This window comes from Microtus oregoni, unplaced genomic scaffold, assembly GCF_018167655.1.
Source record: "Microtus oregoni isolate MIOR12 unplaced genomic scaffold, Mior012 000000F_ref0000247, whole genome shotgun sequence".
In the NCBI taxonomy this organism is placed as follows: Eukaryota; Metazoa; Chordata; class Mammalia; order Rodentia; family Cricetidae; genus Microtus; species Microtus oregoni.
The window spans coordinates 15,736,192-15,760,288 of NW_024543059.1; the positions used below are offsets into that span (position 1 = coordinate 15,736,192).

Sequence of the window (24,097 nt, forward strand, 5' to 3'; positions counted from 1 at the left end):
TTTGTAACCAAGGCTAGTTCAAACTCCTGAGCCTCTTGTCTTCATTTTCCAAGTTCTGGAATTACAGGCATGTATTATATGCCCAACTCCTTGAGACTATGTGAATAAGTATGCTGCATGTAAGTAGGGACAGTTTTATTTCTCTTCAACAGTTTTATTTATCTTTATATCTCTTTCTTTCCCAACCAAGACCTTCCATCTGGTACAACACTAAACAGGTGTGGTAAGAGCAGACGTCCTCAACAGCCAGGCACATCAGCTCACAACTGCAATTTCAGCACTCAGCTGAGGCAGGAGGATTAGGAGTAAAAGGTCAGCTAGGTTATAGTTAAGTTCGAGACTAGCCTGGGCTACATGAGACACTGTTTCAAAGTGGGGGGGGGGGGCACTAGAGATACAGCGCAGCTGCTAAGAAGAGCACACGTTGCTCTTGATGAGACCCTAAGGTTCAGTTCCCAGAAGCCACCTCAGGCAGCTCACAATTGCCTGTAACTGTGGTCCTGAGGAACGTGGCATCTCTAGCACAGATGGGTGCACATATGTACATATACATAATAAAAACGAATCTTGGAAAAAATAAAAGATAAGAACCCAACAGATAGCATCCTAGGAAATAGTGGGATTGCAAGACTGCCATGGACAGGGGAAGATTCCTGCTTTTGGTTTGCTTTGAGACAGGATTTCATGCAGCCCAAGTTAGTCTGGACGATATATAGCTAGGACTGGCCCTGATCCTCCTGCCTCCACCTCCCAAGTGTGCCACCATGTCCAGCTCAGGGCTGTTGAGTTTTGCCAAACACTAGTCACACGAGAACTGGGAAACCGACCAAGCTCCCAACTCGTCAAGACTAGGAATGACTTGTAGTGTAGGGTGCAGGCTCACCTTTCCCCCTGCTCAGACAACCCAGCAACCTCACCGATTGAGATCGTTTCTTCACTGTGCCTCCCAAGCCTGGACATCAGGGAAGGGCTACAGGCCACCACCAAGCTTCTGGGGAGGAATGGGCTACAGTTCTCTCCATGTCTAGAGGTTCCTACCCTAGTCCACAGTCGGCCAATGCAATCCAGAATCTCGTTATACAATTTGTAAATTAAAGTGATGGGGGGAAAACTGCATATTATAGGAAGGCGTACCCTAAACCTCCGAGCTGAACTTCCGTTCTCTGAGTGTGGTTATTTCTACTTGCAGGGCTGGTTCAACGCCCTGGGCACTGCAGGTCATAGACGCCTGTCTTTGTAACGCCCCAAATACGGCCCAGGTAGGATAGACTGAACCAAGCAAGGGGTCCTGCACCTTAGAGCCCCTGCTCTTGGTTCAAAGGGTCAGCCCCTGCCCCCACTCCTGGCCGGAGCCGGCTTTGATGTGCTGATGAGTTCTGGAAGGGGCCACTTAACACCTTGGGCTCGGGATAAAGCTGCCGCGGGGCCAATGGACCGGCCTCCGCTGCTATGGCCCAGCCCCTGTGCACGCCGCTCTCCCAGTCCTGGATCCCGGGTCCTGCTCGTCGGCCCCCTCCGATGCCTTCCCACCGGAACAGCATCTGGTCCCCGGCCTGGTCCTCGGACTCGTGGGACGGTGCCCAGGTCGGCAGCCCCGTGCCACCCTGTGCCCGCCCGGTCCGGCGCACTGGGATCCCCGGCAGGCGCGAGACGCACGGCGGCCGCCTGGGTAGTGGGCAGCGGCAGAGCGCCAGCGAGCGCGAGAAGCTACGCATGCGCACGCTCACCCGAGCGCTGCATGAGCTGCGCCGCTTCCTACCGCCGTCCGTGGCACCAACCGGCCAGAGCCTGACCAAAATCGAGACGCTACGCCTGGCCATCCGCTACATCGGCCACCTCTCGGCCGTGCTGGGCCTCAGCGAGGACAGTCTCCGGCGACAGCGGCACGCAGACGCGGCGTCACCTCGAGGCTGCCCGCTATGCCCGGACGGTGGCCCGGCGCAGTCGCAGACGCTCGGTCTGCATCTGAGTCCGGCCGCCTGCAGCGGGGTGTCGTGGGGGTCCCGGTCCGCGTACCCTGATCCCCGAGTCGTCGCGGAGCCATGGGACCCATCGTTCCTGTACGCTGAGACAGAGACAGCATCCTTGGAAAGGCAGGAGATGGAGCCCAGCCCCTCGTCTCCGGTTAGTAGCCCCTTCCTCGCGCCGTCTTGGTGGCGCCGCCTGCTGTCGGGGCGGCGACGCACAGCCCCACAGCGCGGACCATCTCCTTGCTGCACCTCGGAGGGCAGCTGACCTCACCCGACCTCCCTAGCGAGCATCCCCGCGTTCCCTGGGTGCCCAAACGGGGTGGGAAGTGGGGGACCGGCAGGGATTAAGGTTGCTTTGCTCGCTCGATGAACCTGGAGCACGTGAGCGCGTGGACCTGGCCCAGGGACAGGTGCTGACTGCGACGCTGTTCACTCTTTCTGCAGCTCTTCAGCAGCGACGTGCTGGCTCTGCTAGAAACCTGGACGCCGCAGGAGTGGCCGCCAGCCTGAAGAGTCGAAGGGACATTGGATGACTGGCACCCTGTCTGAGCACAGAGACTTTTTTCCTTTTGCCTCCGCACCTTCGAAGCGAGTATTTCCTGGAAGAGGCACCAGCGATACCAACGTGGGCATTCCCCGGGTGGGAGCCTCATCTAGAACGTACCTTTTCTGCCCTCTTGGAAGGAGGGACCCATAGGGTAAACGCTCAAAAATGAAGCAGGAACAAGACTCTGCTTGGTGTATATTTATTTATTTGTGAATAAACCGTCTGTGCTGGTGTCATTTGGCATTTGTGTATCTGTCAGTCCCCGGTCCTGTCCCCTCACCCCGCCCCACCGCCTCCGCCGCCCCTCCACTAGGACCTCACACTGTAAGGCCCAGGCTGGCCCAAACTCATGCTGGGATTATAAACAGGAACCCACATATCTTGCTGGAAGTTCTGCTATGTGGCAGGAAAGCTAACGGGATTGTTGAGAGAGGGTTTGTCATCTTCAGCCTGGAAACACAGGCCCAGAGTCCTTTCTTCTACCCCTATCCTGGTCAACCTGTGTCTTGGTTACCTTTGCGTATGTTTAACAAAAGCGTAAAGGTAAGACTCAGACCCACGTAGGACCTGGGCATTGGAGGGCTCAGCCACGGGAGGATAGTATCTGTTCACTCTGGGCCGCTGGGCTGCAGCACTAGGGGCGCTGCCCCTCCCACGTGACTTGGAGACATCAATAACACTGGTAGGAGAGCTGAGTTGGTGTGATCATGGTTCCTTGGAGGCCTGGGCTAGGGTGAGGTGAAGGAAGGACTTTGTTGATTGCTGACCTGTGCTGATGCAATTCAGATCAGGAAGAAGCACCTAGAAGAGAGGCACCTGGAGTTCATTAAGAGAGAGACTGGCATTAACCAACCAGGGGATTGCAGAGAGCAGTCCTATGAGGGCTCTTGACTCATAGTCGCGGCTACCAAGGGCTCACTCTCAGGCGCAACAGCTCTCTCTCCCCCTCAACTGTCAGAAATTTGGGCCTTGGTATTTGTTTTTTTAAATAAGCATTTTATTGAGATAATATCCCCAAACTCCAGGTCCTCCTGCCCTCGCCTCACAGAAGTGCTGTGGTGACGAGCAGCAGCGTGTTTGTGTTAAAAAGCACAAGGCGAAGATTTTGGCATATTCATAAGAGTTGTGCAACTATTCTCACTAATTTTCGAGTAGTTTTATATGGATGCTGTGGTGTACCTTTGATCCCAGCACTCGGGAGGCAAAGACCCGGGGTTTTAGGATGGGGAATTAAAGATATTAGCAAGTCTTTTCACAGATAAGTGGAGCTCATTGCCAGCCCCCTTCCCCGCAGAGGGCCTCTCCTCCGAGGGGCCTGGGAGCAGCCCGCTGTTTATTAGCACTTGGGTGTGAATTTTCATTAACAGGTCCCTGCTAATGGTGGCTGGGACACAGGATTGTCGGTAGAAAAGGGTCACCTCCCACTGCTCCCAGGCCCCTTCCCCGCTTCCTGGCCCAATCAGCACCTGGAGCAGACTCCAAGTGTCAGTTCATCATGAAGACCACAGCCCAGGAGGGCAGCCCCGAGGCAGATGGTGGGGGAGCCTGTCGCCCTGGTTCGCAGCCAACCTAAGAGGTATCGCAATTACAGGCCCGTCTTACTGATGGTGGGCAGCTGTGAGGAAGGATGAGGTTCACAGGTCCTACAGATGCCAAGTGTCTGCTTTGGGATTGACTCTGTACTCAACTCCTTCGAGTTCTTTACAAGGTCTGGAGAGGTCCAGACTCATTCCAGGAAGCAGGGCACACACACATGGGTACCAACAAGGCTAGGGGTAGCCCATTCTGAATCCCGCTGGCTCCAGCTGCCTTTCTTCCAGTGAGGGAGCTGCTTTCTCCATCTAACCTAGTTAAGCGCACGGACTGCTTTTCCAGGGAAGCTCGGTTCTGTTCACAGTACCCACCCAGGAGTTCACAATTGTCTGTAATCTCAGTCACGGGCTGTAACTGGAGTCTGACGCCCTCTTCTGGCCTCCGCTGGTACCAGGCGCGATTTTGGTACAGTTAAAACAGCCATACGCACTAAGAATAAAAATTAGTGTTTAAGCCATTGTTTTCTGAGGACATAAGAAGGATGCCGTCTGAAGGCGGGGCCGAAGGAGGGGGGTGGCGGTAGACAGTGCCCTCATCAGCAGGTGATAGATGGTTCCTGAGCAGGCTCAAGAGTTTGGCTTAGCGTCAGGTAGAAGAGAAATGGGTTGATATCAGGGGTCCTCGCAGAGAATGAGAAAGTGACCACGCTTAGACAAGCGGCACATGGCTGAGATCACAGGTTTTCTGGCCTCGCATGGTGAATAGGGGCCTTCTACATGGGTAAGGGTGCAGCAAGCTTGTGAAACCCAGAGAACTGGAGAGCTAAGGGTTAGCTTCATCTCGCCACAATGCCATTTGTCCTGGGGGGGCAGGCCTTATGGCTTTATGTACACCTTCCCTCTGGTGCCCGTCACACTGGGCGGGGATGCTGTATTAAGTTTTGTGCCTAGGTGCTGTGTGCATCACCCTAGCGCTGCTCTCCTACAGATGTTCTTTGGGGCCTCTGTCATCCAGGGGAAGACCCTCTCTTGGGACCGCCGGCTTCCTCCTCAGCGGATGGCACACTGAGCCCTCCTAGCCTGGAGAGGGCTTGGCCAGGTCTTGCTGGTCCTTCTAGATGCCACACCTAAGTCCTTGGCATTTCCAGCTCCCTTTTCCCTTCTAGACACCGGAAGTAAGAGGGCCTGTGTCACTGGCAGACGTGACAGTGTAGTCGTAGCTGGCAGGACACTCTTCTCAGGATACCTTCCATTTACCTTATAGAGCTCTCTCTCCCCTGGGCAGATTGAAGTTTGGGGGACAGACCTCTATTGTCCCTCCAGGGATAAACATGCACCACAGACCCGTGTCACCTACATCATCATCTGACCACATTCAGGCACAGAAGAGGCAGGCTTGAGACTCAGCTAGAGCCACAGGAAAGGGACATGAGCCATGTGTGCTGTGCGCATCCTTTCCCAGGCCACTTTTGTGCACTGGGTGCCATGGATGTGGTTTGTACCTGGGTACTGTGTGTGTCCTGCGTGCTCACCCCAGGCGAGAGCTTAGCTGAAAGGGAATAGGGCTGAGAGAGATGCAGGGAAACTCCCATGCCAGGTCCACGCTCTTCCTGGGGCTCCAGAAGGGTCACTCCTAGCTGGCTGCTGCTCCAGTCAGCCAAGCCCCTTTGACTTTGACCGTGGAGGTGGGTGGCTGGCTTGCAGGAAAGGTGATTCGACTGTTGGGTTGGGGGTTGCTCCAACCTGTATAACCTGGGTCTGCGCTCTCCTCTGTATGTCAAGGGCAGGCGTAAGGGCTGGCGGATGAAGCACGCATGTCGCATGCCCCACGTGAAGCCTGGCTCTGAGCATTTGGGTCCTGTGCTGGGTTAAGACTGAAGTTCCAAGGCTTCCACCTCATCTCAAGGAAGCGCTGTTAGGGAAGAGAGGGGCGAGAGAGGGAGGAGGGAGGGAGGGGAGGAGAGAGGGAAGGGAGAGGAGGGAGGGAAGGAGGCCAGAGGGGAGGTAGTAAAAGGAGAGGGAGAGGGATGGTAAGAGAAGGAGAGGAGAAAGAGAGAGAAGAGTAGGAGAGGGAGGGAGGGGAAGGGGAAAGGAGAGGGGAGGAAGGCAGGGGCTGTGTACTGAATTCTCTTTCCTACTGAAAGAGAGGACGGAGTGTAGTGTTATCCGGGGACATTTGGGTGGTCGGTGTCAGTGCCAGCCAGGGCAAGGCCTGTGCCCCACGAGACGAGGTGAATGGGAGCACAACGAAGAAGCAGCACAGACCTGCAAGGTCGGTCAAGACCGGAGTGGTGGGGGGGGGGGGGATCCCCTGGCCTAGGGCCAGCCTGTGAGGTAGCCTCCTACAATTCTCAACATGACCACATGGTGTCCTCAGAGAAACACATTTCCCTGAGCAGCAGGGAGTGTGGCTTTCCAAAGGGAAGGGCGATTTCTGGAAAAAGAGACCCGAGCCTCTCTGTCCTCCTCTAGCGGTCCGGTCCATCTCCCACCAGGTCCCGACTCTCTGACCCCGCCTCCCATATCTGCGTGGTCTCCCTTCTACTCCCCTCCACTCTCCTGGCCCTCCTTCATTTTCCTTCTTCTGGGGCACCTCACCAGGGCCTTGGTCATGCTAAATATATACTTCCCCTACTGTGCTACACACCAGGCCCAGGCCGTCAAAGAGTCTGTGAAGAACTGCTTCGAGTGGGTAAGGGTGTGGAAAGAGAAGGGGCCACACGGTAGCTGGCAGGCCGGCTGTCTTACTTGAAGGAAGTGACTCCCCTAGTCCTATGGAACTAGCGGGCCTCACTAGACTTGGGGAATCCAAGAGCTGGGCTCTGCTGGGGTCAGGGCTAGATGGCAATGATGAGCCACACGCACAGCAGCTTCCAGTTTCTTTATTTGACCGATACATCTAACTCCACGAGGATTTAGTATTGGAGGGTTCTCAAAATCTGTTGGCCCCACTGGCTCCGAGGCTTGGAGTGTGGCTCTCTGTCACTGACTTTTTGCCTTGCAGGGTCATGGGGAGTGGCTGTCAAGGTGGAGGATCCTGCGGAGGTCCCAGAGTGGTCACTTCTTTAAGTTTTCTTTCTGGAGAATAACGGAGTACCTCCGCAGCCGTGCCCACTGATCACTCCCTTTCATCTGGGTCTTCACCAGCTTTTGGAAGCTGAGGGCCACACAACCATCAATGAGAGCTGTCACCCCAGCCACCCAGTCCCCTGGTCCCTGGCTGACCCTGAGCATTCAGGTGGGGAACTCTGAAAGATGACACACTGGCTTCATCTCTGTCCCTTCAGCCTGACAGACCTTTCCTGAGAATGGCAGGCCCGTTGCTCTATGGAGCAGGCCCAAGGAAGATGGGTGCCTAGAAGCCCAATACCCAAAGGAATCGTTCAGCCTTCTGAAGGGAAGCGATCGTACTGCTACAGCACCATTCCTAAAGCAGATTGTGGCTCACACCTGCAGAGGTCTGTGGTCAGCTTTTAAAAATGAGAATTCAGCCGGGCCAGTGGTGTCCCACCCATGCCTTTAATCCCAGCACTTCGGAGGCAGAGGCAGGCAGTTAGAGGCCAGCCTGGTCTATAGAGCAAGTTCCGAGACTGGCTCGAAGGAAAAAAAGAAGAAAGAAAACAAGCCAAACAAAGGGGAGAGGGCATTCAGGGGCTGGGGGGTGGGATTCAGGGGCTGGAGGAGGGATTCGGGGGCTGGAGAGACTTCTGGTTCTGTTCCTGTAGTCTGTGTGGGAAAGACTCTCAGTTCAGACTTTGGTCCTGCTGATTGGCCTCTGGGTCTCTATCCCCAACATATAGGTGTTTTGTTGCCTGCATGTCTGGGACCAGTGGAGGCCAGAAGAAGGTATCAAATCTCTGGTACTCCAGGATGGTTGTGAGCTGCTATGTAAGTGATGGGGATAGAATCTCGGTCCTCTGGAAGAGCAGAATCTCTCACTGGCCTAGCACTCACAGAGTGGGATAGGTTGGTTCATGTGGTAAAAACCCTTCAGTTAGCAGTAATTAAATATGGAAAAGTTCTTAACCACAAACCATATTCAGTGACGGCTCACCAGACACCACCTCGTGGCTAGGTGGGGTCTCATCAGACACCACCCCACAATTGGGCGGGGTCTCACCAGACACAACCCCACAGTTGGGCGGTGGGGGGATGGGGGGCGGGGGATCTTACCTCTTCTGGAGATTCTGCTCACATCTTTTCTCCAGGGGCAACACCTGGGGGAAGGCCTGGTTACATTCCAAGTCCTTTTGGGAAATGGTACAATTTTTGGAGATATCTTCCAGGAGGGAATACTCCTCAAAATTGAAACAGAAAATAGAATCTGGGGTGTCCTTGACACCATCAGTATGTGTGGTGTTACCATCCAGGTGGGCTCCTGTGAGGAGAGGAGACCATTGTGTTCAGTGTAATTGTCTCTCCATGGGTGTAGGGTCTTCAGGATGTGGGGCTGTTCTCGCTGGCTTACCTGGCTTGTTTTGGGAGGGAATTACTTAATCATGCAGACCTTGCCAGCATTTTATCAAAGAACATTGTGGGAACCAGGCTGAAGTCTCTTTTGGCCTGGGACAGAGGGGGCTGAGGAGGCAATTGAGAACCGCTGCCAAGCTTTTGTGAGCGGTCAGGAAAGGTCAGGGAAGAGTATAGTAGGCCCCAGCACTGAGTGGCTGTCCTCAGATTCCCTTCCATACCATGAAGCAGAAAATAGGGACGGTGTGGAGACACAATGAAGAGCGGCTTCCAGGGCATCGCCTGGTGGTGGTGTATGGGGGCCGCAAAGGCACAGATGACTTCAGCCTTGGTCACGTCCATGAGACTTATAGAGTGGTTCTTGGAATAGATGAGCACCTAGGGAAGAAAGAGAAAGAACTCTCAGAGTTGGCTCTCACAGAAAGGCAGAGGGTAGAGGCCACATTGGGACCCTCTTCCTACCTCCTGGCATCTGCCCACTTCAGACATAAGTTGCCACAAGGAAAAATCTGGTTCTCAGTCCAGGGTGCTGCCCTCATTCCCTCCCTGCTGGCCCTGGGCTTTCAGGGGCCCTTCCTGCATGCCCTTGGGGTCCCTCTCTGACACTTATGAACTCACTCTCCTGGTCTTGCCTGTCGGGTCCGCTCATCTCCTGGGGACTATAGGGACCCAACAGGACACTAGTTTTGACAGTGATTACTAACTCCTGGTGGGCACAGAGCGGATATTTGTAAACTCATGTTCCAAGAGCCAACCTGGGCCCTGCAGAGCCTCACCCACTGCCACACCATACCAGAAGTCACAGCCGTTCTCACTAACCTCTGTCTCTGACCCTGACACGATTAGGGAGTCAGCAGAATGTGGCAGGACCAGCCAGCATGCCCATTCTCCAGTACACCCAGAGGCAGGTCAGCACGTGGTTCTAGTCCCTCTTAGAAGACGATGCTCCCTGTTTCCACCTCTCAGTGCTGTGGGTCTTATTGATGGGAGGGATGCCTGCATCCTCTGCCAGCACACAAAGGCTGGTCCTTCCGCCCCATCCCCGCCCTCTTCCTCCTTCATACCTACTGACCTGAATGTTGGTTAGTACCTTTTGATACTGTCTCACTCAGCTTCTCTGGCTCTGCTGTCCCCTCCTGTCACACTCCCCTCCCCTCTGCAACTTCTACATCAGGTGGTCCCTCCTCTGTTACATTACAAATTAGGTCTGAGGCAGCTGTTTGGTGCTGCGTGTCCTGATGAAGTGTGAGCGCCGTCAGGGTGAGGACATTCTCTTTGGTGTGTTAGTATTTACTTGGTGATTGGGATTGAATCTGGAGCCTGCTAACATTTACTCTGCTGCTGATCACTACCCCCACCCAGCCTTGGGGTTTCTCTTCCATATCCATATCCATTTACATATCCAAAGCAAATCCAATGCCTAGCATGCAGTAGGCTGGCAGCAACTGTTTCTGGAAGGGATGATGAACACACTTACAGAAGATGACCAAGGACCTACCATGCCAGGTAAGGCTGGGACCGGGGCCACTGTACAAATGGCTTCTTCCAGGTGCTTTGTGGGCCTATGGGGCACAAAAAGGGCATTCATTCCCCTTCTGTAAAGGTTTGAAGCTTTTATTATCTTCTCCTAGGTATTATTTCCATTTTGTGTATGAGTGCTCTACATACACGCCCACATACCAGAAGAGGACATTTGATCCTATTACAGATGGCTGTGAGCCACCACGTGATTGGTGGGAATGGAACTCAGAACCTCTGGAAAAGCAGCCAGTGCACTTAACCACTGAGCCATCTCTCCAGTCTCTAGAGAAACAGTTAATGTATACCAGTAGATATATGAAGGGATCATTCATAGTAGCAAATGAAACAAACAAATAAAAAACAGAACCAGGAACAGTGTAGATACTCTGATGGAGGAAGGCCATTGGCTAATAAAGGAACTGCCTTGGCCCATTTTATTGGTTAGAAGATAGGTGGGAGGAGTAAACAGAACAGAACGCTGGGAGGAAGAGGAAGTGAGGTCAGTCTCGACAGCTCTCCTCTTGGGAGCAGACGCCTGAGAGAGATGCCATGCCCCGCTCCCGGGATGAAGCTCTGACCCAGGATGGACATAGGCTAGAATCTTCCCGGTAAGACCGGTTCTCACAGATTATTAGAGATGGGTTGATCGGGATGTGAGAATTAGCCTGCAAGTGCTAGAGCTAAAGGGCCAAGCAGTGTTTAAAAGAATACGGTGTCTGTGTAATTATTTTGGGTAAAGCTAGCCGTAGGGGCGGCCGGGTGCTGGGGATGCAGCCCCGCCGCCCCTATTACTACAGATTGGCGCCCAGACGTGTGGACAACTAAACCCATTTAAAAAACCTGAGAAGGCTTAAAAATAAGGGAGAGAGAGTTTAACACAGATTTTTGCTATTTGTTGGTGGCGTGCTGTAGAGAGATTTCCTGATTCGGCAACAGTAGCAGAAAAAATGCTGTGTCATTTTAAAGCGCGACTTCCTGGGGCTGTGCCGCCATTGCGATCTCTGTCTGGCTCCTGCGGGAGACAGAGCTTTTGAATAGAACATTTGGAGTAAAGTGCTACGATTTGTTTGATGGCAACTAGACTCGCTGTGTTCTCGGGTCTGCTCTGCTTGTTAGAGGCAAGCATGCGCTTTCTTCTAAGAGAAGCTTCCTGACTCAGCTTTAGCTGCAAAGCCTGCAGCTCATTAAGAGGTCCTGCCACGAAACACTTAAACGGTGTTGACAAAAAGCTGAACGCATGCTTTTCGGTTTTCAGCCATAGCAGGAAAAAAGCTGCGCCGTTTAAAAATGCCGGCTTTCTGGGCCATCCTGCCAGGGCAAATTCTGACTGTTTGAGGCAGGAGAGCCGGCTACCGAGAGAGGACTTGAGTGTTGTCTGTTGTAGCTCACTTGCTGGCAGGGACCTTGAAATGCCATACAGTTGTTGCAGTAAACATGGCTACAGCCTGTATATCCGCCATGAGGCTGGAAAGCTAAGGAATGGACTGGATCTAGCTGGCAAAGCCACGCCTTTAGTCCTACTGAGATTGCTTGGTAAATTAAAGGCTCTTGTGGTCAGAAAAAGAGAGATATACAGTAAAGAGAGATTCAAAGACAAACAAAATTTCTAAATGGTTTACTGTGTGTTAAAAATATAGGCAGACTAAAAGTTGAAGTTCTTAAAGTAAAAAACAAAAAAAGGAAGAGAGTTGTTGTGTGTGGTAGCACATGCCTTTAATCCCAGTGCCTAGAAGGCAGAGGCAAACAGATCTCTGTGAGTTCAAGGTGTAGTAGCTTACACCTTTAATCCCAATGCCTGGGAGGCAGAGACAGGCGGATCTCTGAGAGTTCAAAGACAGCCTGGTCTACAGAGTTACTTCAGGTCAAAGATACAGAGAACCTGTCTCAAAAAGCAAAGAGTTAAAAGTAAAAATAAACAAAATAGAGGTTAAAATAAAACGAACAAAGATGGAAAATACACAGAGAATCTTGATACTGTATGCTATTATGCTCTCTTTGAATTATTTGAATGCTGAGGAAGGAGCAACAGCTGCTAAAAGATATTTATTTATAAATGCTGCTGAACTAATCCAACATAGATATTTTGAATTTGGATCTAAGGATATGATACTTTGGAAAAGAGTTTCTTATTTTGTTTTCACAGAGGATGAGACGCTGTTCATTTCTTCTATTCCGATTTGGTATGATGGACCATGCCCTCCTGAAGGGTTGGTGTGAATGCCTTCAGAAAATTGCTTCGCTCAACTGCCAACTGAGATGAAACTAGCACACAGGTTTTACCATGAAAGACCTAATTAACAACGCCCCCATTCAGCAGGAAGCAGTTTGGAGAGAAAAAACTGCGCCCATGTTCCCAAATATGGTTTATAAACGTTCTTTTACATTTAAAGGGGGATATGATAGAGATATGAATAATTTACATTGATATGGATTTTGTTTTAGTGATTTAAATTTAAGGTCAATTTTGTTATATGTATATGTATTTCTGATCTTTATTAAGGTATTGTGATTGTGTAGTTCATTTAAATATGTACTGTATAATTAAGAAATATAGGTTGTTAATGGATAATCATCGATAATAGTAAAGCTTGTAGTCATGTTAGTTAGATTTTCTAGAAATATAGAGATATATTTTAGATAGACATTCTTCATGTCTTTCAAAGATTACAGTATAGGACATTTAATGTTTTAATAACTGAGGACTTTTCATGACAATGAGACACTCTGCTCCTGGCAGCACCAATCTACTTCAAGAGGAAGATGGGCATCGAAGAGGCACCTTATGGAGTTTGATAGCCATTTGGGCAAGAAACTGCTCTTGCCTGGACTATTGCATAAACTGGACACAGAGAGAGGACTACTGAACTTGCCTAAGGTGAGATGATCTTTCGGGGTTCCTGATTCATGAAAGAGTCTGCGAGACATTCTGCAGGACACAACAGATAGTGTGACTTTGAATTTTCCTACTTTATGGAAATGTCTGCTGGATACCATGGGCCTGAAGGCTGAAGATGGATGCCCCAATGATACAGAGGAACTTTGGGTGACTGTCCAGGCAGCGAGATGTCTCTGTCATTTCTAGAGTTTTAAAAGTTGCTTTTTTCTTGTTTGCTTAGGTAGTAGTGTATCTTTCTGGAGTCTTTGATGGAGTTAAGAATAGTTAGTTATAGTTATAGTTTTCCTTAGTTATGATAAAGATTATTGTAACTTTTACTTGATAACTGTTTTGTTATATGTAATTTTGCTATGTTAAAGTTAAAGCCTTTTTTTTTTTTTGTTTAAACCGAAAAAGGGGAAATGATGGAGGAAGGTCATTGGCTAATAAAGGAACTGCCTTGGCCCATTTTATTAGTTAGAAGATAGGTGGGAGGAGTAAACAGAACAGAACGCTGGGAGGAAGAGGAAGTGAGGTCAGTCTCGACAGCTCTTCTCTCGGGAGCAGACGCCTGAGAGAGATGCCATGCCCCGCTCCCGGGATGAAGCTCCGACCCAGGATGGACATAGGCTAGAATCTTCCTGGTAAGCGCACCTTGGGGTGCCATACACAGATGATTAGAAATGGGCTAAATTAATATGTGAGAATTAGCCTAGAAGAGAATGGGCCAAGCAGTGTTTAAATGAATACAGTTTGTGTGTTGTTATTTCGGGCATAAGCTAGCCGTGCAGGTGGCTGGGGTGCTGGGGATGCATCCCCGCCGCCCTTATTACTACAATACTCACCAGCAGGAGGCTGCTTAAGCAGCAGAAGATAACACAATGGAAACTGAACTGGATGGAGGTACATACATGTGCCCACATGTATAGCTTTCATGGTCAATGTGATAAAGCAAGTCAGAATAAACAGAATAGATAGAAAGCAAATTGAAGGCTCATAGAATATGATTCCACTCATAATTTCCTAAATACACACAACTTAATGCATTGTTTAGAGGCAAAATAATACAAAGATGGTAAATCCTTAAACCAAAGGAATGATAAGTAAAGGAAAAAAAGGTTTGATGGTGCACACCTTTAATCCCAGCACTCAGGAGGCAGAGGGAGGTGGATCTCTGTTTGAGGCCAGCTGGTCTACGATGTGAGTTCCAGGACAGCCAGGAGTGTTACACAGAGAAACACTGTAAAAAAAAAAAAAAAGAAGAAGGAAGGGAGAAAGAAAGAATAGGAAAATTATGTGGAAATTGGGAAAAATCCAACCCAAATATTTAGCAGTAACTCTCCTAAAAACTGGGGCTGTAGAGCTGGGTCAGTGATTAAACACACTTGGTTTTCCAGAGGACTTGGGTTGGGTTCTCAACACCCATGTGCTAGCTAACAACAGCACATCGCTCCAGTTCCAGGGCATCTGAAACCCTTTCCTGTCCTCTGCAGGTGCTAACATGCACACAGTGCACAAACATACATGCAGCCAAGCGCTCATACACGTAGATAAAAATAAATTTTTATAAAAGCTAAGGAAACAAAAAGTTTCCCACTGTTTGAACATGGGCGTGGCCAGGGCACGTGCCTCTCCAGTAAGATCTTAGCAGACGTCAGGAAATCCAGAAGTGCGAGAAGCCTGTGTACTTTGCTGTTGCCCTCTCTCATGGATGGGCAAGGTTAGACCCGCATGTGAGGAGCCTCGGGCAGCCGGCAGGAGAGAGCAAGAGGAAGGGAACCGGTGTTTCCTGGTCAACAGCCTGCTGGCTTCCATGAGTGGGAGAGAAGCTATCCTAGGCCCTAGCCTGCGGATGATTAGCCCCCAGTGGCCTACAAGCACCTGTGCAAGCTAGGTAAGGTCAGTGGAGACCTGGCCTGGCTGACTGCAGGCATGGGGGTGATGCTGAAGGACTGCTTTCTGCGGCCAGTCATATCGGGGGAGATTTGCTATGTGGCAGCTGATAGCAACCTTCAAGGAGAGAGGAGGAGGATGTGATCAGTTTCCTGGGGAACAGGAGATGATCAGTTTCTGCTGGGCACAGACAGTTTATCTCATCGCGCACACTGTATGGATTCATTTACATGCATATAACATTAAAAAAAAACATTTTTGAGACAGGGTCTCACTATGTAACCCAAGCTCCTTTGCTTCCTGGATGCTAAGATTAAAGGTGTGTGCCACCATGCCTGGCCTTATTTTTTTTTAATTTTTTTCTTAAAGATCTCTGGGGAAATTGGTGAAAGTTATTCTAGGAGAGCTGAGCCTCTCTGTGGTCACATGACATGGGGAAGGGACAGTTTTTCTAGAGATCTGTGCCCTACCCACATGCCACTGTGCTCAGGCACAGGAGGGTGGCGGGTATGGCCGTGGGCACTAGGCAGAGGCTGCCAGTCTTTCCTGTCTGACCCTGAGCCACTGACCTCTCTACAAGCACCTGGCTGGTGGGCCCCCTGGTCCCGCTGGCTGTCACCAGGTGGAGGGAAGAATCAGTGCAGAGCACCACACACATCATTTCCGACTTTACGGGGCCTTCTGGATACACGTTCCGTCCTTCGTGCACCAGGAAGAATCTTAGGAAGTGAATGCTTTGGCAGAAGCACCCCTCGGGCAGAGCAATGACCCCAAAGAGGAATCCTGGAGAGAAAAAAATTACTCTAGCTGATCAGAAAAGATGAGGTAGCAGCCATGGGTTATAGTTCTGTGACCAGAAAATGTGTGAGGGGCATGTATCAGGTAAGGACCAAGTCAAGCAAGGTGCAGCCTCTGCGAAGGGGAAACCCATGCCCATTGCAGAGGAACCATCGCAAGGAATCTTGTGCCTAGAGAGGAGCTGGGGGATGGAAGACCAAGGCCTTGGCCTTGGAGGGGAAGAAGTAGCAATGGAATGGAGGATCTACAGCCCAGCTGACCTACAAGGGATGACACACAGCACACAGAGGATGTGGCTTTAGAAACTGTATGTGTGTGCAGCCAAGCAAGCATCTACTGATATCCTTGAAAACAAGCTGTTGGCTATGGGGCTGTGAGTCACTGTTGATTCACGATCCCTGTTGAAGCCTGGCTCGTGGATCCTTCCAGATATAAACATCTCTGCATATGCCAGGCTGGACCAGGAACCTGGACCACTGCTAGTCTTGCTTTGGCTGCCTTCTAGGTCCCTAGCTCTAATACCAGCAGAGTTCCTGCTGGTTGGCATGGGGGCAGTACAGCATGGAAGAAGACCTGCTTTCTTTGAGAGCAGGGGCAGAGGCTGCAGGACCTCTCAGGCCGTGCTGGGAGCCATATCTTCCCTGCAGTGGAACAGGGGAAGCGATGGCTGTGTTCTCAGGACCTGATGCACCGCCAGGCACAGAGCCAGCTCTCAATGACAACATGGCAATAGAAGCTAGTGTGTTCCAGGAAGGAAGAAGGGGAAGCAGGCCCAACTGCCCCAAGAGGACTATGAACATAGATGAAGGAATCCCCAGCTCCTGGAGGCTCCCTGAGGAGACCCATCGGTGCTCAGTCAGGGGAGAGATGGGGAACTCACCTTCGGCCAGGTTCCACAGAGTGAGCACACCGTCCTCACAGGCAAGGGCCAGGTAGGAAGAGGAGCTGCTGATCTGAGACACTGTAATGCGCGCAGCACAGGGCCACACGTTCTCGCAGTCTAGAGGGAAGAGACATTTGCCAGGCCCCGCCCCGCCCAGCGCCTCTACCAGGGGAATCTGAGGCCCAGACTGGTCTATCCAACGCAGGCTCTGAGCACTGAGAGCCCCTTGTCTAGACTCTCCACTTCTCTTCAGTACAGAGTAAAATAAGTCATAGCTAACATTTAGTGGCTATTTGTGGGCATGCGCGGGACATAGGCTTCTTACAGGTCACAGGTAGCATTTCATTTAACTTTCAGAAGAGTTCTATGCAGCAGATCCTGTTACAACTGCATCGCATAGGTAAGACTGAGAGATAAACAAGCAGCTGGACTAAAGGCCGCAGCCAATCAGTAGACAAGCGGGGAGGAGGGGGATTAGAAGCCAGGCTGTCCTTCTTCTGCATGCATACTTAACCTGACTCTCTCTCTCTCTCTCTCTCTCTCTCTCTCTCTCTCTCTCTCTCTTTTGAGACAGGGTATCTCTGTGAAGCTTTGGAGCCTGGAGCCTATCCTGAAACTTGCTCTGCAGGCCAGGTTGGCTTTGAACTCACAGAGATCCACCTGCCTCTGCCTCCCTAGTGCTGGGATTAAAGGCGTGCGCCACCACCGCCGGGCTTTAACCTGGTTTTGGAAGCACAGCATGAATGTAAAAAGCACAGGTGCCAGCCACTCAAGACCTTATCCTGAGCAGACTGCACATAAGGCTGTGTCCGTGGATGTGTCCGGCATCACTACCTGTGTTATAGCTTCAAAGGGCTTTCCTATATTGAACCCTCTGGATTTTGCTACTTACAGCCAATACACTCAGCTTACAGTGCTGTATAATACCTCAGTTTTGTTTCAAAGAAAAAAAAATTGGGACGGGAAGCAACTGGTCTGAAACTGAACCTCTTACATACACTGGGCTGGACCAAGCGCTGGCCTTCTGAAGCCAAACCCACTCTCCATTCACATCACATTCTGTAGGGCCCTGTGCACTGGACTCTGGACACTGTCACTACTGACAAGAAACATGACAGTCAGGGACAGACCCTGAGCACCCACTGAGCACCCCACTTCTGCCTGCACAGCTCCGGGTCCCTCAGGACACACTCTGACAGCTCAGCTGGAGACACACAGGCTCTCAGAGCCCCGCGCTAAGGTACTGTCTCAGCCTCGGCAGTTAAAGTACCAGTTTTATCCTTCAGAGTTTTGTTCAGCGAATAGAGGAAGAAATTATGACTGCCAGTCCAGTGTATGCTGAGGACAAGGGCTGCCCCTGGAGGTGGGGAGAGAAGAGAGAGCGTTATTAGACATCAGGTAGCCTTTGGTTTGTGTCCTGCCTGTCAAGTCTGGAGTGTTTCGTTCTAATGGGTTCCTCTCGGCAGAAAGATGGACTTCCCAGGAAGGACGGTTGGTACCTCCCTGGAGGCCATTTCTAGCATAGGCTACAGCTGCCTTTGGCTGCTTTACATCTTCTAGAAGACATCCACTTGGATGTCAGAGTTTGGTCTGGTTGTTACGCATTCATAACCAGAAGCAGCGTGACAGACGTATACTCACACGCCCTTCCAGGGCGGCCCCTCCCTGAAGTCCTGTGCCTTCCATCGTAGGGAAACTGGGCTCAGAGACACATACCCAGACAGACACTGCCAAGCTACAGCTGGCAGCCTGATTACCACCTTCACCATGTGGCACACCTCCAGGAAGCCCCCTTCCCAGATGACTACTGTCCCACTCTCACTTACCTGGACAAATCTTGACATCCATTGGCACTGGGATCATGGAGTGAGTAAGGAAGTGGAATGTGGCCGTGCTGGGAAAGACAGACAGGAGTCAGAGCCACGTACACCCCTTGGCACAATAAGTGACTAAGATCAGAATGGCTTAATTTCTGGGGATGAGCCTCCCAGAGCCTCACGACAGCCGCATGTTGGGACTAAGGGGCCACACAGACCTTGGTCACAGATGAAGACAGTGTTAGTGAAGTTGTGGGTCACTCATAGGCCAGCAGGGTACGGCTGGAGACTCAGCCAAAGGAACACCCCCCCCCCCATACACTTTTAGAAGGCCTTGTCTGTCCTCAGAGGAGATCTCTTTTTTTTTTAAAAAAAAATATTTTTTATGGTTTATTTAACTTTATTTTATGTGAAGGTGTCAGATCCCCTGCAACTGGATCTTCAGACAATTGTGAGCTGCCATGTGGGTGCTGGGAATTGAACTTGGGTCCTCTGGAAGAGCAGTCAGTACTCTTAAGCACTGAGCCATCTCTCCAGCCCCCCAGAAGAGATCTCTTAAAGGCCAGACGTGGGTGACATTCCATAAATGCTTCCTCACCAGGGGGTCACAACACTCAAAGTGTGCTGATAAAATGGCCCTTATTTGGAGTGCTTGTGGATTTTTATGGTATTCCCACAGCGGACAATACATGTGGTCCCTAAATATCTCCCTGGGCAGAAGGAACTAAGTGGGCACCATCAAGCCAGGCAAGGGTCTCAGCTCACAATAAAGGGCTGCCATCAAGGCTCAGCCTTCAGAATCTATATCCTGAGGTGAGGACATTCAAGGTGCACTTGACAGCAAGATGGAGAGATCTCAATTGACATGTGAAAACAAGATTGCTCCAAAGTCATACACAGCTTTGAGGCAAGTTGGTTCTTAAAACCGCGGCTACTTCAGACACTGGGCTCAGTTCTGACCATCAGAACGTGGGCTAACGAGGCTTGCCTGCTGACTGAGGTGTTAGCATATGCTATTGCTAACATACTGTAGTAACTATAGACCTATACAACATCCTGTTTAGAAAGACAAGGAGAGCCTGCTGTGACGCTCAGCAGCACAGATCCTGCCTGGCACACAGGCCCTGGGTTAGATCCCAGTGCTGTAAAATAGCAAGAAGAAATGGAGGGGAATGTCCATAATGGTGGTAACTTCTTTCTTTCTTTCTTTCTTCCTTCCTTCCTTCCTTCCTTCCTTCCTTTCACTTTTTTTTTTGTTATCTTCTCTTTGTGTGCTTTTTCCTTTTTGGAAACCAGGAAGAAACAGAAAAGATGTCATGCACGTATCTAACTCTATCTCATCTCCATAGATACATATGAAGCTCCTGCTTCTTTTCCCTTGTCTGAGGTGCTGGGCTTTGAACCCAGGTTTTGGACAGTGTTCTGCTGAGTCATATAACTATTCCTTCTTTAACGTTCTAGTTCCCAGCTTTCGTTCTAGCTCTATTTAAACAAGCCCCACAGAACATTTTACAAGGATCTGCAGGGGCTGGAGAGAGTGCTCACTGGTTGCGATCACTGTTCTAGAGCAGTTGGGGTCCCAGCACCCCTGTGATGGTAGCTCACAATTGTCTATAATCCGTTTCCCGTGGATGATCTGAGGCCCTCTTCTGATCTCCATGGGCACTGCATGCACATGGTACACAGACATACATGTAGGCAAACACCCATGCACAAAATTTAAAAAGTTAATTAAGTAAAATTAAAATAAACTTTTAAGAAGAATCTGCTGAAATTCTCCCAAGCTCAAAGAGGTTTTAGAGGGGGACTCATCCAGGATGCTTACACGGGTGCAGTGGGCACAGAGCCAGCAGCAGCTCTTCAGCTCTGCAGGAAGCAGGGCCTGGCAGCCTCCTCCCCCAGGCTCACCTGAATGGCTCCTCCTCCCCCATGCTCACTTAAGAGTCTCCTTTTCACCCTGGCTCACCTGAGCTTACATGGATCCTCCTCCCCCATGCTCACCTGAGCGGCTCCTCCTCCCACTCCCCTTCCAGGTACTTCCTGTAGGAGGCACAGAAGATCTCCATGTGCTGTTCCCACTGCACATCCTTGATGAAGTGATTCTGCCCGGAGCCCAGCCCACTGTAGTCCTCTATCTTTGAAAAAATCTCCAAGGGGCTTTTAAATGTGGTACCTGGATTGAAGAGATCCCAGGATTCAATGAAATCCTGTTTCCCTTTGCTGGTTCCTTCAGAAGCCTCACCTCAGAAACCCGCAGTGGATCTGTGAGCCGGGGATCCAGCCCCGCCACCCTCTCCCTCTAATGCACAGGCTCAGAGAGTCCAGGCAAAGGACAAATGTTCTCCCTCTCTGCACCTCCAACCTGGCACCCCAGGCTTTCTGCAAAAAGGCCAAGGAAACGCCCATGGTGTGCTAAGGCCTGTGCTGCTGTTTCTCCAACAAAGAAAGGCCCCGACCTGGCAATGACCATCACTTCCCGCTATTCCTACACAGTCTTTGCCCTCCTCTGCATTCTAGAGCTAGGAGTAAAACCCAGGATCTCATGCCCAGCAGGCAATCACTCCCATTAAAACATTCCCAGTCCACTATGCCGTCTTGTGCCTGCAAGCATGTGTGCATGCGTGTGTGCGGTGTCTGTGTACTTGTTACTATAGGTATGTGTGAAGGCCAGAGGTAGACGACAGCTGTCTTTCCTTGATCATTCTCTACCTCAGTGAATTAAGCTAGACTGAATGGATGACTAGCTTCAGGGATCCATCTAGTTGCCCTCATGCCCTCCCAGTTCTGGGGTTATAAGGCACACACCATCACACAACACTTTTTTTTTTAAATTTTTTTTTATGCTTTATTTAACTTTATTTTATGTGCATTGGTGTGAAGGTGTCAGATCCCCTGCAACTGGATCTTCAGACAGTTGTGAGCTGGGAATTGAACATGTGGGTGCTGGGAATTGAACCCGGGTCCTCTGGAAGAGCAGTCAGTGCTCTTAATCACTGAGCCATATCTCCAGCCCCCACACAATTATGTGGGTTCCGGGGATCTGAACTCAGGTCATCAGGCTTACACAGGAGACACTTTACCTACTGAACTATATCCCAGACCACTACTGCCATTCTTACACAAGTCTCTTGGTATTTACAACTCTTATCTATCTATCTATCTATCTATCTATCTATCTATCTATCTATCATCTCAAGATGTGTAGAGAGTGACCTTGAACTCACGGTCCTCCTGCCCCTGCCTCTGTAAATGCTAGGATTACAGATTCATCTTTTTTTTTGTTGTTGTTTGTTTGTTTTGAGACGTGAAAACAGGCTTCTCTCTGTAGCTCTGGTTGTCCTGGAATTCACTCTGTGTAGACCAGGCTGACCTTGAACTCACAGAGATTCCCGCCCCCCCCCCACGCCTCCGCCTCCCGAGTGCTGGGATTAAAGGCCCTGTGCCACCACTGCCCAGATGATTAATCTTTTCTTAATTACTGTAGTTTTACAACAAACCTTTAACATTTTTATAAAATATATATATTATATATATATTTGCTTTATGTGTGTGTTGCCTGCATGTATGTATGTGCACATGCATTCTTGGTGCCCACAGAGGTCAGAAGAGGGGGCCCGATTCCCCGGAACTGGAGTTATTGATGGTTGTAACTGCCGTGTAGCTGGAGGGACCCAAACGTGGGTCCCCTATAAGAGCAGCAAGTGCTCTTAGCTACTGCTCCATCTCTCCAGCCCTTGTAACAAATCTTGTGAGTCCTATCACTAATTTCTTTTAAAAATTTTTAATGACCTTTTATTTTCCGCGTGTGATGTTTGGCCTGCATGTCTGTGTTGCGTGTGCATGCCCGGTGTCCATGGAGGGCAGATTCGGTGTCAGGTCCCCTCTGACTGGAATGAGCCACCATGTGGGTGCTACAAAGTGAACGTGGTTCCTTTGTGAAAACAACACATGTCCTTACTGCCGAGCCACATCCCCAGCTTCCACTAATATCTTTTTAAGTTAATGCTATTCTTTGGCCTTTGCATTTCTCTCTGATTTTTTCCCAAAATAATTTATTTATTTTTATTTTATGTGCATTGATGTTTTGCCTGCACATATGTCTGTGTGAGGGTGTCAGATACTCTGGAACTAGAGTTACAGACCATCATAAATTCCCAGGCGGGTGCTGGGAATTGAACCCTGGGTCCTCTGGAAGAGCAGCCAGCGTTCTTACCTGCTAAGCCATCTTTCCAACCCCTTCTCTTTGATTTTTAACGGCTGCAAAGTATTCCTATGTATAAATTTTAACTAAAATAGATTTTACCTACCAGTCTGCTGTCCTTGTCAATAACGCTATGAAGTCTATGGGTGTAGGTAAATATTTTTATTGGTATGTCTTTAAGACCATGTGGGTGCCAAGATACTCCATATTCTCCGCTTATAATGGCTCACTGCTTTCCTCTTCTTGGCCAACTCTTACTTAACCTTCTAGACTTTGCTCCAATATCCCTTCATTTGATAAAGCCTTTGTTTATCCCTGGGCAGAGTGAGACATTCCTTTCTGTTTTTACAGTCCTAAATGTTTCCAGTTACTATACTTAAAATACTATACTGTGGCTTCCTTCCACTCTCCCTTTGTCTTTCGGATCTCCATGTTTGTTTGCAGGCATTAAGCAAGAGTGATAATAACTTATATACAAGTATGGGAATGAGCTAATTCTTCCTAGCAATATCTTTGATCTCCTAATTCTGTTTTTTTTTTTATTTATTTTGGTTTTTCGAGACAGGGTTTCTCTGTGGCTTTGGTGCCCGTCCTAGAACTAGCTCTTGTAGACCAGGCTGGTCTCGAACTCATAGAGATCTGCCTGCCTCTTCCTCCCGAGTGCTGGGATTAAAGGCGTGAGCCACCACCGCCCGGCTCTCCTAATTCTGTTTTTTAAAGATTTATTTATTTATTTATTTGGTTTTTCGAGACAGGGTTTCTCTGTGGTTTTGGAGCCTGTCCTGGAACTAGCTCTTGTAGACCAGGCTGGTCTCGAACTCACAGAGATCTGCCTGCCTCTGCCTCCCAAGTGCTGGGATTAAAGGCATGCGCCACCATCGCCCGGCTATTTATTTATTATGTATAGTGTTCTGCCTACATGTATGGCTGCAGCCAGAAGAGGGCACCAGATCTCATTACAGATGGTTGTGAGCCACCATGTAATTGCTGGGAATTGAACTCAGGACCTCTGGAAAAGCAGCCAGGGCTCTTATCCTGTGAACCATCTCTCCAGCCCCAATTTCCTAATTCTACCAACTGAATTCTTGTAATATTTGTGCTTCCTTTTGTTTTTTAGTCCTAAGGCCTCAGAGTTTAAAAATATTCCTCTTTAGAATTGTGCATTTTAATTAGTTATTACTGCTAATAAGTAGGGCTAGAAAGGAAAACAAAAGGGGAACCAAAAGCAAAAAAAAAAAAAAAAAAAGCAAGTGCTACCTCTTACTTACCTGCTATGGGCTTAGGCGGTTTAATCTTCATTACATAAAATGGAGGACTCAACTTAATGTCAGTTTTAAAAGAAATGTTTAAGTCCTAAAATAAAGCAAAGGCACTATAAACTAACAAAGGAAATTATATGGAATCATTAAAATAACCCTTCTTAAGGATGCCAAGAAAAAGAGAAAAATGAGCCGGGCGATGGTGGTGCATGCCTTTAATCCCAGCACTCGGGAGGCAGAGGCAGGCAGATCTCTGTGAGTTCGAGACCAGCCTGGTCTACAAGAGCTAGTTCCAGGACAGGCTCCAAAGCCACAAAGAAACCCTGTCTCG

General features: G+C 49.7%; 2 protein-coding genes across 3 annotated transcripts in view; one reads left to right on the forward strand and one right to left on the reverse strand.

The window, feature by feature from the left end:
* Window positions 1–1,434: 1,434 nt before the first annotated feature.
* Mesp1 (mesoderm posterior bHLH transcription factor 1) lies at window positions 1,435–2,746 on the forward strand. Its single transcript, XM_041656670.1, has 2 exons — window positions 1,435–2,124; window positions 2,415–2,746. Exons 1-2 carry the CDS (start codon window positions 1,450–1,452, stop codon window positions 2,478–2,480), a joined length of 741 nt encoding a protein of 246 aa, XP_041512604.1. The 5' UTR covers window positions 1,435–1,449; the 3' UTR covers window positions 2,481–2,746.
* Window positions 2,747–7,106: 4,360 nt separating this feature from the next.
* Wdr93 (WD repeat domain 93) overlaps window positions 7,107–24,097 on the reverse strand; it is a 33,659-nt gene continuing 16,668 nt past the window's right edge. For both annotated transcript variants that reach the window (XM_041658223.1, XM_041658213.1), the window contains 10 exons: window positions 23,776–23,860; window positions 20,308–20,479; window positions 18,316–18,383; window positions 17,760–17,846; window positions 16,487–16,606; window positions 15,378–15,591; window positions 10,018–10,081; window positions 8,741–8,897; window positions 8,223–8,427; window positions 7,107–7,206 (listed from right to left, as the gene is read on the reverse strand). In XM_041658223.1, the coding sequence (XP_041514157.1) occupies window positions 7,107–7,206; window positions 8,223–8,427; window positions 8,741–8,897; window positions 10,018–10,081; window positions 15,378–15,591; window positions 16,487–16,606; window positions 17,760–17,846; window positions 18,316–18,383; window positions 20,308–20,479; window positions 23,776–23,860 (1,272 nt within the window). The remainder of the gene's footprint in view (window positions 7,207–8,222; window positions 8,428–8,740; window positions 8,898–10,017; window positions 10,082–15,377; window positions 15,592–16,486; window positions 16,607–17,759; window positions 17,847–18,315; window positions 18,384–20,307; window positions 20,480–23,775; window positions 23,861–24,097) is intronic.

Coding starts and splice junctions, on each gene's coding strand:
- Mesp1 (XM_041656670.1), top strand. CDS start 1,450: ATGGCCCAGCCCCTGTGCACGCCGCTCTCCCAGTCCTGGATCCCGGGT. Junction 2,125..2,414: donor AGCCCAGCCCCTCGTCTCCG/GTTAGTAGCCCC, acceptor CTCTTTCTGCAG/CTCTTCAGCAGCGACGTGCT.